This window comes from Procambarus clarkii, chromosome 40 (assembly GCF_040958095.1).
Source record: "Procambarus clarkii isolate CNS0578487 chromosome 40, FALCON_Pclarkii_2.0, whole genome shotgun sequence".
NCBI lineage: Eukaryota > Metazoa > Arthropoda > Malacostraca > Decapoda > Cambaridae > Procambarus > Procambarus clarkii.
The window spans coordinates 1,667,457-1,682,708 of NC_091189.1; the positions used below are offsets into that span (position 1 = coordinate 1,667,457).

Sequence of the window (15,252 nt, forward strand, 5' to 3'; positions counted from 1 at the left end):
CCTAACGTGTATGGCTGCCTTTCCCCCGACACAATGTATTATTATTAATTATTATATGGTACATCCTCTAAGCTTTCGGGTGAGAACAGCTTCATTACCTGTCCAACCTTCTGCATGACCACATTGGCTCAGGTTTGCCTAGTATTACAGATTCATGGTTGGTGTGCCTCAAGGATACATACTAACAGGATTGAAGTAGTTTTGAGTGAACCAATTGTTTGGATTCAATCATTTGTGAAGTTATTTAGCTGTTTTGATGCTTTGTTTCCTATGAACCTTGTACTGTAATTGTCTGTAAAGCTTTGCTGACTTTCTGGATGCTTTCCCAGTGAGGGTAGGGAATAATATAGTAGTTCCCTGCTCCTTGTGTCACTGTGATTGGGCCAGGTTCTAGCTCTGGTCTCCAGTAGGCTATACAGTATAAGCTCAAATAAAAATTATTAACCAGCTCACCAGTACACGGTATTCTCATTTCCAGTAACTTGATGTGTTATCTGAAACCAATAAGTTAGGCAGAATATTATTTTAATTAGGGACAAAATTACATAGGTGGCCACATGTGAAAAACTTGGAGAGCCTGAGGTAGGGTGGCAAACAATGCCAGGCCATGCTGTATTAAATATACCTTAAATATGTGTAAGCTGCATTATTTTCATTTTGAAGTTATCACTAAGCATATACATGTTCAGTTTCACAAAGCTTGAAAGTATCAAGAATATTTGACAGGCATTACTCATACTTTGCATCAAAGTTTGACTGTATCCTAAATATACATTAATCCTTTAAGCAGCATGCAACTTTAAGAGCTAATATAATGACCAATATTATGACCACCTCAAGGTAACCATGAAAGGTTTTTAATATGCTTTGTGTTCAATGTCTATATGATACTCTGTACTGTACTGGAATCAATTAATCATTATAAAATAATTTTTGATACATAAATTTTGACAAACAAATATTAGTGTGTGGTTAGTACTCTTGACGAGTTGTATCATTACAACAAGTTTTCCCATTTTCTGTACTGTATTTAACATTCATGTAAACAAACTGTGATTTCTACCTCTACCATAACCATTGTTTTGTAATCTGGGACCTTGTGTAAGGAAATATGGCACTGTTTGTATTTAGACATACTGTATATGCAAAGGAGTTCAGTCCATTTTTATATAATTATGGACCTGATCAAAACAGATGTGGTCCACTAAAATTATCAGTATGCAGATGATTAGTCACAGTAACGTGGCTGAAGATATGAAGACTAAACCACACACCAGAAGACGAGGAGACGACGACGTTTCAGTCTGTTGTGGACCATTATCAAGTCGATTATCACAATCGACTTGATAATGGTCCAGGACGGACCAAACATCATTTCCTTGTCTTTTGGTGTGTAGTTTAGTCTTCATTATTAGTATGTAATATTAACTTACATCTGATCAGAAGCCGCATAACTGATTGCCAATAAGCTGAACCAATTTTTAAACTAATTTTTTTTTATATACCCCAGAACTAAGATATCTGAGTAAATTAACAAACAAAACTTCTGAATAATGCAATACTGTATTGTAATATCACACTACAGAAAAGATACATTTTTTTATAAACACTCATACTTTCTCTAATTCTGTATTATTTGCTGACACTAATTTGTGAAAACACACCTCGGTCACACTATTCACACACTTCATCACGATCTCTTTCACAGCCTTACGTACTGTACTGTACTGTACTTTAAAGTTGTCCCCACAAATGTAACCTGAAAAGTAATGTAACTGAAACATATATAAACTCTTTCGATGACACGTAATTATAGAATATTTCATATAAACTTTTTATCAATCTGTAAATGATAACAAGAATATCCTCATGCAAGGGCCTAAATATACTAATTAATATGGGGGAGAACATCATGTAAATGGCAATATGACGGACAGTATAAACCATTTAAGTTATGTATTAAATGTCTACCACAGAATGCTGCAAATAATTCATCTGGTTGATGACAGGAATGGTGCAATCTTTTAATGGCAGATACAATGCAATAAATTGAATTTTGATCATATAAATAATAATTTATTTCGAAGTAAGCAAGCACAGTACAGTGAATACTGTCTTATATTCATGGTTGTAACATGTATTAGAAAAAAATAAAAAACATTAAATTCTGATTTACTGCAACACCCACAAAACAGTTATTCTGACTTACAACTAACAATTTGAAGTCCCTACAGCAAATAGCAGAAAGAGCTATAAGGAAATACAGATGTGCACCACAAAATACAAATATGACTTGTTTATACTGTTAACAGCAATTTATCTTTATTAAAATCTTAATAATACTGTGTTTACACTTTCATTTGTTTCTTATGTTATAAAATCTTGCAATTTGTTATTCATATTATTATCCTGATTTACCATCCAAAATTGTGTGAAAATAACTACAACAGATAAGCACAGATACAATAAATGGCTCAAGAAAATAACCAGTCATTCTCCTTGATGGCACAACAAAATATGCCCATGTTAAAGGGTCTTTGATGAACTTTTTAAGACTTCTGTATAATATTTCTAATTTTAAATGAGTAAATTAAATTCTGGAATGCCACTATCAGGCATGCTATGAGTAAATCAATACAGTATTTTTATTTTTCAATTATTTTTTTCTACAACTCATGAATTATACTCCAGACCTTACAAAGGTTCATGAAAAGAAAAAATGAAATATTAAATACAAGCTCATTGAAATCATTTTGACTTTCTAAACCAATAAACCTAACAAAGAGGTGGTTGGCATTTCTGATGATGAGCCTTAAAGTTTGCTCTCTTCACAAACACACACCAACAAGAGTCACACGGAAACGCTGGCTTGCATGGATGCGTTACTAGAAGATGACGCATCATAGCAACACCTTCGTACTTTTGGGTTAAGTGAGGACAATACGGACATCTGAAAGCAATAAATTTCATTACATCTCTATTGCAACAATATGTACTTGGTAAATCTATAAAGAGGAATATGAATGAAATAATATTAATCACAATTACCCTATTCCCAAATTTCATGGGGGATGGAGGTATCAGCCCAGAGATACAATGGAAGAAGTATGAAAAAATCAGAAAATACAATTAAAAATTTTTCACTATATCATATACTGTACATTATATAGAATCACAGCACCAACAGCACCATACGTCAGCAAATTGCGTATAACAGCACTTCACCACTTCCTAATACGTACTAGATGTACAGGGCTCTTCATGAACTGTCATACACAAACAAAACTGTTTTCCTCAAATACTGATGCCTCCTTGTCTTGTTCTCTGCCACATCATGTAAATTCTTCAACGCACGCAATCCGTGCTTCCTTACTCGTCCACTCACCATGTCTGTCCTTCTCAAATTTCTTCTCTTCCTATCTTTAAATTCACTCCATTACACCTTTATCACCACCTAATCATTACCCCATTTGTTCAACATGAACAAATCCTCTTGGTACACTCTCTTCAATATTGCAGCATTGTGACTATTGTACTGCACTGTACTTTCAAATTTGTAAGACTAATTTTTGAACGTCATCTATTCACCCTACATCCCTCTTGCTTTACAGTTCTTAAATATCTACGCATCTAAATGTTATACTTTTCACATCCATGCCCCACTCTCACCTCACATTCATAAATAAGGGTAAACACCACCACGCCTTGATGCAATATTCAGGCAGCATTTTCCTATCAAGTTCTTTTAACCAGGACTATCACTCCACCAGCCACCTTCTTTCCCAAACTTTAATATCAAACTTTCTAGCACAAATTCCTCTTGACATTAACACGTCCCAGGTATTAAGATGATCAAACATTTTTTTCTTCATTCACAATAATTTTGCAAAAAACATTTACAATACTTTACTTCTGTCTTTACCACCATAACTTTACTAGTACAGTATTCACATTCACTTTAAAATTTACAAATTAGTAACTGTTGAAAGATCCAAGCCATGGCTTGGATGACTGAGGGGCTGATCAAAAAGAAGTGTTTTATAAATTCAACATTCTAATCTTGGAGGAGCCCCTTGTGGGGCTCCCCACTACTGGGTCATATCAGTTGCATGAGTTCTGTTTGCCTTACTGGAAATAGCCAGACTCTGGACTGATAAAGGATCCAGAAACTCAGCAAAGCTTTACAAGCTCATAGAAAATGAAGCATGGAAGTAAGTACTAGTAATTATCAAAAGAAGACACCAAGCTGGGGAGGCTATGAAGCATGGAAATGGCCAAATGACTGCAAACAATTCTTTAATCCCTAAAGCCAAACCCTGTCCTTGGAAAATGCCACATAAGCAAAGTTCAGGTCCTTGCACAACCGCTCGATATACTGACAAGTCGCTGGGACCGATCCAACACCAGACGGCTCTGGCCACCTGCCAGTGCTGCAAGAGACAGAGACAGATGCTGACTGTGGGTCCCAAATGACACCCAGCAAGGTCCAAACCCAGGATGGAACCAGCTGGGACTTCTGCCAGTTCAGCAGGAAGCCGAACCTGGTGAGTTGGGACAGAACCAGATCCCTGGCCAGTTGACATGATGACTGGCTAGGGGCCCAAATCAGTCAGCCTTTGAAATAGTCCAACATACAAGCCCCTAAAAGATATAACTAGGTCACCGCTACCCACACTAACCTGGTAAAAATTTGAGGAGACAGATACAAGCGAAAGAGTAGATCCTTGAAGTACTGTACTGTAGTAAGCCTGGTGCCCCACAATGAAACCTAACCAGTCCCTGAAACTCAGATGAATTGGGACATTCCAGTATGTGTCCTTGATGTCCAAGGACACCATCCAAGAATCCGCCTGCAATATCAGGCTAACCTGAGTAATGCTGGTCATGCACAAGGTTGGACAGGGAATGATGCAGTTCACTTCTGACATCAAGAATGTACTGAAGATGTGCAGAGTCCTGCTTGGGGGCTAAAAATTAGCACCTTATACCACACTCTGATGATCATACCTCCATAAAACACTATGCAAAACAACTTTATTACCTCTTCATGTCAAAACACATTCAGTTATAATACAGATGTGACTTGTTCATACTGTGCTTTATTTTGATCAAACAAAATCAAGCATTAATTAATTTAACCATTTGCTATTGAAGTGATACTTATACTGACCACTCACTGAAATTGTCTTGGGCAGTCATTAGGCAAAAACATGATTCACAGATGCATCAACATTCCTACCTTCCAGGGACAGCTATTGTGTCAGGAACACCAGCAACGGGATTCTCTCTTACAGATTCTTCCAATTGCAAATTTGATGATGATTCAGAAACAGAAGGAAAAACATCTTGACAGATATCATCTGTATCAGATGACATCTTTTGAACACCAGCTATGGCTGCAAATCCTCCTACTGACCCAGAGGATTCTCTTCTTGTTCGTCCACTGCCACCTGCCCCTTCGTTTGTTTCTTCAGTATCTATTAATTCTTCCTCTTTGACCACTTTCGGAGGTTTGGATAGAAATGAGGTGGCAGTCTCACACCCAGGCTCCTCCTTTATAAGTGACAGAGGGTTGTTCGTAGCCACTGGTTCAGCTGATGAGCATCTTGATGATGCATCTTCACCTACAAGGTAGAGATCATAGATTTTTATTGATTTTGTATATTTTATTATGTATTTATTTCATTATTTATTTATATATACAAGAGTTCTTACATTCTTGTTCAGCCTCTAGCATGCATTGCATTTCAGGCAAGTCATTAATCCTAATTTTCACACACACACACATACACACATCCCCAGGAAACAGCCTCACACCCAGGGTACCTGGTGTTTTAGCAGCAGTCTAACTCCCAGGTACCTATTTACTGCTAGAAGAACAGAGGTATCAGGGTGAAAGAAACTCTGCCCATTTGTTACCGCCTCCGCCGGGGATCGAGCCTGGACCCTTAGGACTATGAACACAGAGCGCTGTTCACTCAGCCGTCAGGCCCCCCTTTGAGGCACTCATTTGAGGCACTGAGGTCAGACCGCCCACTTTGAGGCACTTATTCATGGAATGGAAATTTTATTCAACAAATTACACTAATAAAACTAATTAACAAATAAAGTTCTAAAAATTATTAAAATCATTGTGAATTGTCAGGACTTATCATTTGCCGACATATATAAAACAAACTTTAATACGACTTCTATTATTATTACAGTATTATTATTATTATTATTAATATTATTATTATTATTTATGTACACAGAAATCACACTAACATGATATATATCAATGAGAAAATCAACTGAGCTCTGAGGTGACTCAAAGCTAATATTATTATTATTATTATTATTATTATTATTATTATTATTATTACAGTATTATTAAAACATTTTTCATACTGTACAGCAAGAAAATAAGTACAAGTGCATGATAAAAGTAGCTGTGCACTCTTTGGTTAAATAATATAAATAGTTATTTTGCTGAAAGGTAAAATAAAGATTGAGGAGGTTAGGCAATGAAGATTGCCTAACTAGTTTATTAGAAAATCTATATTCAATCCTGTGGGCAGATGAACAAAATTTAAACTACAAGGGAACAATTTTTTTTCATCGTTAGTAAGATGCAAATTGAGGTATATATTAATAAAAATAGCTCCTCAGTGAAGGAGAGCTAAGAACTCATAAATGAGAAGAGTGTAAAATCCTGATTTTGGTTTTTATTAGTAAAACTCTCAATAATGTGACTGGAATAAATGTACACTAAACCCACACTGGAAATGGGGAAAGTGAAAGTATTGGTTCATGCTCAACCACTAATGGTTGCAGGGAAAAAGAAATGCTGCAATTATGGTCTAAGCCCATCAGCAGTGGAATTTATTTGGGGGGCTACTTCCTATGAATGGTTTTTTGGACAAAATTCAACAAATATGCAAGGCGATGCAATTTTCCCCATTTCTGGGAGAAAGAAATGCTTTTCAGATGGGTGACTTCCCTCAGCTTGTTAGCAAAGGGACAGATTCTCATCACTCCATCCCACGACTTACGGAATCGGTCAGTCATCCACTGTTCCACCCCTATGCTTTCCTACTACATACCTCTCAAATCTCCCAAGTGTTTCACACCACTGAACATGGTTCCAATCCTAAATCTTTCCTTTCTGCAATCATGCACCACAGGCATCCATTCCCTCATATCTTCTGCTACAGGACTTTCCACCCCATGCTAGCAGTAACAGCATGGTTCCCAGGAATCTATCACCATTGGCCAGAAAGGTGAAGCAACCACCGCCACAGAAGCCAGTATTTCAGGTACAGGTCTTCACCTAGAAGGCACTCTCCATGACACCCTCCTTGAAGTCACAAGCAATCCCTTGACTTCAACAACGTAACACCAAAGCTGTTAGTTGATAATTTTCCAACAGTCGCCAAACTCTGTGTCCTCCACATATAGTGTTCCTCAATCTCTTATGTTCTCTCTGGGATCTCGGAGTACTCCTGTAGGGTCCATCTAATTACCCAAAGCTACCCAAACTTACTCAAAGCTACACAAAGCTTACACAAAGCTACCTAGCATTACATTGGTAATGAATAAATATGATATATTTATTCATTATAATGTCGGTGCTGAATGTAGAACATGAAAAACATATCTTTTACTCTGAAAAAGTATCCTTTTATAACAAAATTAGATAAAAATAAGAAGCTGGTGATGCCAAAGCAAGTCGACGGTCCAAGCGACAATGTTTGCTGGCATATGAGCCTCCTGTATCTACCTAACCTAACCAACCTACCCAAACATAACCTAACCTAACCTAATCTATCCAAACATAACTTAATATAACCTCTAGGCAACAATACATCTTGAATAATGTGTTCATCTTGGATAAGTCGCTCCACAACATTGTCGCTTGGATCATCGACTTCCTATGGCCTCTCATGCCACTTAGTTTCGTCTAATTTTGTTATAAATTTACATTATTTCAGAATAAAAATATACTTTTCCATATCCTTTATTCAACACCAACAATATAGTGGGTAAATATATCATATTTCTTCATTACTTACGTAATGGTAGGAAGCTTTAAATAGCTTTGAGTAAATTTGGGTAGCGTTGGGTAATTAGATGGACCGCTCCTGTATTTTATTATAAATAAAAATGTCTCCCAACATTTGTACTCGTGCAATCATCGGGAGGAAAAACCTTTTATGCAAACTGCACGTACCATCAAGAAGAAGAAGAAGAAGAAATGCCATGTGGCGCAAATGTTAGTTTCTCTTCCTGCTGAATTATATCAGGTACTGTACAATGGTTTATATATTAATTTGCCAACAGTGTTTCATGTGAAATACAAGATAAAAATTACCTGAGACTCTACGTGTTTTACTAGGAGTGGGTGATGTGTCTTTTCTTGATCTCTTTGTTCCCACAAGGCGTTCAAAGTCACCAATGCTAAACCCTGAGCTGAAGTTGCCTTGTGTCTGAAGACCACGACCAGTGATGCACTTCTGACCTTCACAGAGTGATGAGATCTCCAGCATTTCAGCAGTTCTCATGAAGGATTCGAGCTCAGATGCATCTACAGTAGCTTCACCCCTGTAGTCAAAACATTAATTATTTAGAGGAAAATAGAAAAGGCAGCAGCCACATGCAAAACTAATTACTGTACTCAAGCAGCACTTCAGTTTGTGAGTATGTCAATTTTTGTAAGCTTCCATAAAAGCTTACAAGAAGAATAAGAAGCAATCTAGTTCTTTACTCTAAGCACACAATTTCCAACATTGATAATTCCTCTGCTGTACTGGCTGGCCGAACCACCGTTTGGCCACCACCAGAAAAATTGGCATTGGATGTAATGAAATGCCTCTTGGTTTGGGCCTTGGTGGCTCCCTGGTTTTCCCCTTCAAGGTGCATGTTATTCACATAGGAACTGAGCTCTGGTGCTGCCTTCTGATGGTGGCTAGCTGGAACTAGGAGGTTCAACCTAAGTGCTGAGTGGTTCGTTTGCAGAGTTATTTGCTGCCTTTGTTTCCTGTCTCTGAGTGAACCTTGCAGTTGTCAATTTTGTTTTGCTTACTTTTTGGATGCTTTCTTGATGAGGGTAACAAACAATTCCGTGCCCCCTAAACCTCTTTAGAGGGTCAGGTTCTGGTCTTTTCTTTAAACTTTCCTGTCAATGAGCGCACTTTCTCTGCTCTTCACATCATTAAGAATGCAATTACTGTATTATTCATTACACTCAGCATCTGTTTCATTTATGATTGGGACAAACATTTAGTCAAGAAATGTGAAGCAATGAAAGAAAATTGCATGTATCTAATGATGTGAGAAGTATATATGACTTGCTGCAATGCCTTAGTACTAGCTTTAATCACCTACATGGCTTACCATCAGGTATATGGAAACACACCACTGGCTGGCTGACTGGAGGCTGACTCCATACACAGTTTCAAATGTAGATATGATAGAGCCCAGTAGGCTCAGGAATCTGTACACCAGTTGATTGACAGTTGAGAGGCGGGACCAAAGAGCCAAAGCTCAACCCCCGCAAGCACAATTAGGCGAGTACACCCTAACCTCTCAGCCCGTGTGTGAGTCAAATCCGACTGAACAGATTACACTGATTACTGAGCTACAGGACAAATAAATTCTATGAAGTGGTGAAAAGGCACTAAAAATTAACATGTAAAGAACTTTTAGTCCTAATATGAACTACCTTGTATACAAATACTTACGTGTAAATGAAATGAATAATGTTGCGCAGTTCAGCAAACTTAATATCACGTAGAAGAACTACACTCTGAATATTCAATTCACGGCTCAAAACTTGGCGGAAATATGAACTGGCTAAGCACAAAACAACCTATAAGAAAATATACATGGATATATAAATTATTCCACTTATTATTGCAGTATTGTTCTACCTTACTCTGTCAACAATATAGGAAAACATTATTTGGAATGTAAATCAATCTTAATTTTTTCATGAAGGCAAGTTACAGTACATTAATAGATTAAAATATTATGCACTGCACAGAATAACCAGTCAAAGTGCTATCTTATTCAGCATATTAAAAAGTTATTATAAAAATGACACCAAGTGATACATGTAACGTTATAAAAGTTTCTGTGCTGATCTAGCACTGAGGTCACAGAGCCACACCTTCATTAGCAGGCAACTGAGACTTTGTTAGCCTACTGGGAGCCAAGACCTGAGTTTGGCTCTCTCAAAAGGGCGAGGAGAGCATGTGCAGAACAAAGATGGTCTGTGTGTGTGTTGTTCTTGACCATGTTTCTTGAGGATGTTGGTGCCTTATACCTTTAGCTTTGAGCGTGCTTAAGTTGCATTAAGTGATCATTTCCTTCTCCAGTGGCTCCATACACCCTCCATCTCCAGATAGTTGGGGATTCATGGGTATATCACAGGGATTTGTAGTCCTGTATTCACCAGTAGGCAGTTGGCCAAATTTCAGTGTTAGCGATGTATGTGATCCTTGCACTGCTAGCTGTGTTACCTTTTTTTATGAAATTCAGTGTCTGCCCAAATTGCCTGCCGCATTCCCAGATTTCTTCTGAGGTTTTTGCCTCTTATGGTTTATATGTGGCCATCGTCACCTCTGGTTTTAATCTGTTTGCAAATCCCTCTGGTAGAGTTGTTTGAAGTGCCAGTGCCCTCTCTTACCTTCATTTTCAAATTTCAATGGGTAGATTGGTGGGTTCCTCCTTGAAGTTGTAGGGGCTTCTTGCAATTATTTTATTTTTTACAACCCCTGCTCTGGCTATGGGTGCCCTTTTAAAGTGAAAAGTTTTGGGCTTGCATGCAAGAGAGAATGGTGGCTCTCACCTTGTGATGAGATTCATCCCTGGGGTATTGGGTTCCTTCTTTTTGTGGCTCGTAATAGGGATGTCTGTGTGCATTTTCCCACCTGGTTCGCTCATTCCTTTTCAACACCTCAGATGGGTGCCTCGGTTTTGTCCATGTGTCATGCGGTCACTTTATTTGTCGTATCCTTGGTGGTTGTTGCAATGCACCTGTGGAATGACTGCCACTGTGCACCTGTTTGCAGGGGGCTCAGCTCTGTGGCACACGATAAGTAATGCCACCATTTAGAAGCAGCCAACCAAGGCCAGATCCTTTGCATACCTAATTTTCTTGTAGCAATTGCTTGTTTTGTTATGCTTCTGTTTTATTATTTTTCCTGGTTCCGGGTTGATTTCCAATTCTTACGATTCTGTCACCATATAGTGTGTGTCAATTTTTATTCCGACTCCGAGTAGGCAAGGGCAAGTCTCTGAGGCCTGGTATGTCTTTCTAAGGTATAGATGAACTTGCTTGGGGAGATACTGTGGGGATTCTCCCAGAAAGAAACATGCTTTTCAAGGAAATTCTGCTTCTCATATCTAGTTGACTTTGAAAAGCAGTGAGTCTAAGTGCTGTAACATGTGACTTATGTCATCCCTAATATGCATAAGCATATTAGGGATGATATTAGGGATGATATTATGCTTATGCATAATATGCATAAGCATATTATGTTATATATTATATGCATAACTGTATGTAAATGCAAGGCCAAAACTGTATGCATAAACAAAAACAACTAACCCTGTGAGCTCTTAAACTCTGACCCTCAGCAGTGAGTGTTACGTCTGTATATGTATCATCTCTCAAAAGCTGATCCAACACTGTTGAACAATGAGTTTCCTTTTTTAAGAGATATGGTCCAACCAAACCTGAAATAAAATATCATCATCAGTTTTATAATTACTGTTCAGAATATATAGGTGCAATTCATTCACATCAACTAAATCATTTCATATAGTACTAAAGAAATTCACATAAATATTGGTACTGTACCTGTATTCCCGATAATGAGCAAATTATTTTGCAAATGAATAGTAAATATAATAACATTTTACATAATACACAGTAGTCAATAAATAATATAGCTTAAATTTTTAGATTTTCCCCAGCATTTCATTCCAAGGATTAATACTGTATATGGCTGCTATAGGGAACATTCCATACATTGTGGAACAGACTTAAATTATGTACATCAGCATTATTTCTGATAATGCACAATTTGTTGTTTAATATATTGTTATTAGGGATGTAACACAAGCTGTAGTCTCCAACTGGTAGAATAGTTAGAACATTCCAACAAAATATGTTTAACAGCGGTGGGTATATGACAGGATTGGCACGTGGGTGCCAATCCTGTCATGTACCCACCATCTATCCATGGCACTATCCATGTGCCATGGATAGATTTCCACTCCATGGTCATGCATGTATAACCAAGTCTGTAATGAGCCATAAATACTTCACATCATTGTGACAAAGTGTAAACACTTCCATCATTTAACATACAACATTTAACATAAAATCTTTCAGAAACAAAAATCACAAAGACATGATATGACAATAAGAAAATCATTTGGAAATTACTGGGTATTTTCTCATTTATATATCACACAATTGTGATTTCTTTGTGTTTGAAGGAGGGGTGTATGGTGGAGAACACCAGTACTCACAGGTGTGTAGGTAAGCTATTCATAAAACCTGGTTGTGGCACCAGCTGGGGGCCTCCAGACTCTACAAATTGACTCAGTAGAGTTCCAGGTTGAAAGGTTGAATAGCTTTTGTCCTACCATGGGTTGAGTGACTCCTATCAATATGGGAGTCACTAGAACACTGCTTCAAATCCCCATATTGCTCTAAATAGTTTTATCATACAATTATATTGTTAACTTTTCTCTGATACAGTATATTTATCCTGTACTTTACATGTACGTACTGGCAATGAACAAATGGGTTACAAGTGTGCAGTCATTGTGTTGAAGGGAGAAGTCTAATGGGTACTTTGACAAGGAACCTCTATATAGCTGCTCCATGTTCATGCTTGTTTTCTTGTGTGTCAGCATGTCCAGAGGCACTGCACACATTTTAATGTTTTCTTTTAAGATATTTGTTATTATCACTTTTCAGTTTTCTTTAGTAGTGAACGAGGAGTCACAAAATATTCTATTGGTTTTAAACTAACACTACTATACTATGTTTCTTTACGCAGTTTTTATGGGCTGGCAAGATCCTGATATCCATGTGTTAACAAGTGATTCTAATTCTGTAAAACTAGGAAATATTGCTGCACAGCCCATGACATTTTCAGCTTTTGAACCATCTATATAAATCGCTAGTTGTTTGTGCTGCAGATATGCCCCAAATAAGATGCTTCAAACGGAGTATCTTTCATGGATGATTTAGGCACCTTTTTCAGAAGGTATGCACTCTGCACAAGATGGAAGAATGCAAAGTTGCACCAGCACAATCTTGTTTTTAATATTAAAAGTCAACCTGCCTGAGGGTGGGTTTCCTGATATACAAGTTGTCATAAAGAGCACAACTTATTGTTTTATTCGACATTACTGTATTCATTGGACAAGTTTCCTATTCTCTGATGGATACTTTTTTGTCTTAAGCAGTATCACTGCACTCTTGCTTCACCATGTGTTTGAGGAAGGGGGTTGAATACGGTTTACGGTTTTAATCACTGGCAAGCTGATATCATGTTATTAGTTAAAAATTCTGCTGCCTCATTCACTGTATACAAAATTCCCTATAGTGGAATATATTTCAGTAATTCAGGCAGTGACTACTGAACTCTGGAAAAGCCTCATCTGGGTAAGTGCTCTACAATTATGGTATACAGTAATACAGATATACAGTATCATAGTTGAAACAAAAAGTTTCTTCGGCTTACTGAGTTTTCATAGCGAAAGGCGAGATTGTTAATGCAGTCACTTATCAAGTTGTTGAATTATGAAATTGTCCAACATGACTAATTGCTGGAATTAGGAGACCATTTCGTGCTGGGAAATGGGAACCAATGGACACACACACACACACAGGTGAGAAGGTGGTGGAGGCCAAGACCATCAATAGTTTCAAAGCATTATATGACAAAGAGTGCTGGGAAGACGGGACACCACGAGCGTAGCTCTCATCCTGTAACTACACTTAGGTAATTACACACAGGTGTGTACCTTGATTGCTAGGAGTAGGTGAAGATGTTCTCCCTGAGGTATCCTGTGTTGTAGCATCATCTCCAACATCTGGAAATGGAAATATAGTTCAATTATATTATCATTTCATCTATTTCTAACACAACAGAGTATAATCTATAACAGAGCTATACCTATAAGTTAAACAATCCTTGTAAATATTTATTGTATGTATGTACCTTACCTAAATAAAATTGTATTGTATTGTATTGTATTGTAATGGGTTCTGCACCAATGTTGATGTGTAAAATGAATTCTGGCAAAACTAAGCAAATTAAAACTACCAAACGAGGCCTGTAAGGCTGAAAGTTGATGTAGTACAATATTGAGCATTACTTGCATACGAAATCCTTCCGTGATTGTTATGTTCTTTTCATAATTAATTAATTCACATAACACATTATTATATGTATATATATATATATATATATATATATATATATATATATATATATATATATATATATATATATATATATATATATATATATATATATATATATACACACATACACACAGTTTGAAGTATATAACTTTTAGACACTCAACCCACCAGGGGTCTTGAATACTGGCCATCAAAGTGGCAGTTACGCACTGTATCCACTACACCATACTTCAGAGCCCTAAAGAGGTAGGAATTCTGGGGTATTTAACCAATCAGAACTCCAATCCTCTCCAGGCAATGAGATAGTGAGGGATTTTCTCACGTTTTTTCCCTACCTTCACGACCGGACAAAAGATGATGGCAGCCGGCAGAGTGCCTGTGGGATGATGGGGAAATAGCCTCGGCTGCCTTCATCTTTTCTCCAGTGGTGATGGTCGAGTGGTTAAGGTGTCCTGTACACCAGTTGCTAGTGCTTCTGGCAGTATGGGTTTGAGTTACTTCTGGGGTGTGAGTTTTCAGTATATTACATACATATATATATATATATATATATATATATATATATATATATATATATATATATATATATATATATATATATATATATATATATATAATTAGACTATCCCCCTATTTATATATATCTTCCCACCCCTCTTCTCCCATCTTGCCCCTGACCAGAGTGTCCCTATCCACGTGGTTCCGCCCTTCCCCCCTTTGCCTTTCCTCCCCCTCCCCCAGCTTCCCACTCTCCCCCATCCTCTTGGTCTCCCCTCCCCCCCTCTCTCTTTCCCTTTTCTCAAAAAATGTATTATTAA

The 15,252-nt window shown here is 37.4% G+C and overlaps 1 protein-coding gene across 1 annotated transcript in view; it reads right to left on the reverse strand.

Annotated features, from left to right (window-relative positions):
• Nucleotides 1–508: 508 nt before the first annotated feature.
• The window catches only part of LOC123757809 (uncharacterized), a 52,805-nt gene continuing 38,061 nt past the window's right edge, over nt 509–15,252 (reverse strand). The window contains exons 4-9 of the mRNA XM_045741653.2: nt 14,032–14,100; nt 11,594–11,721; nt 9,723–9,850; nt 8,354–8,583; nt 5,240–5,624; nt 509–2,950 (exon numbers count right to left, since the gene is read on the reverse strand). Of these exons, the coding sequence (XP_045597609.2) occupies nt 2,776–2,950; nt 5,240–5,624; nt 8,354–8,583; nt 9,723–9,850; nt 11,594–11,721; nt 14,032–14,100 (1,115 nt within the window). The 3' untranslated portion in view covers nt 509–2,775. The remainder of the gene's footprint in view (nt 2,951–5,239; nt 5,625–8,353; nt 8,584–9,722; nt 9,851–11,593; nt 11,722–14,031; nt 14,101–15,252) is intronic.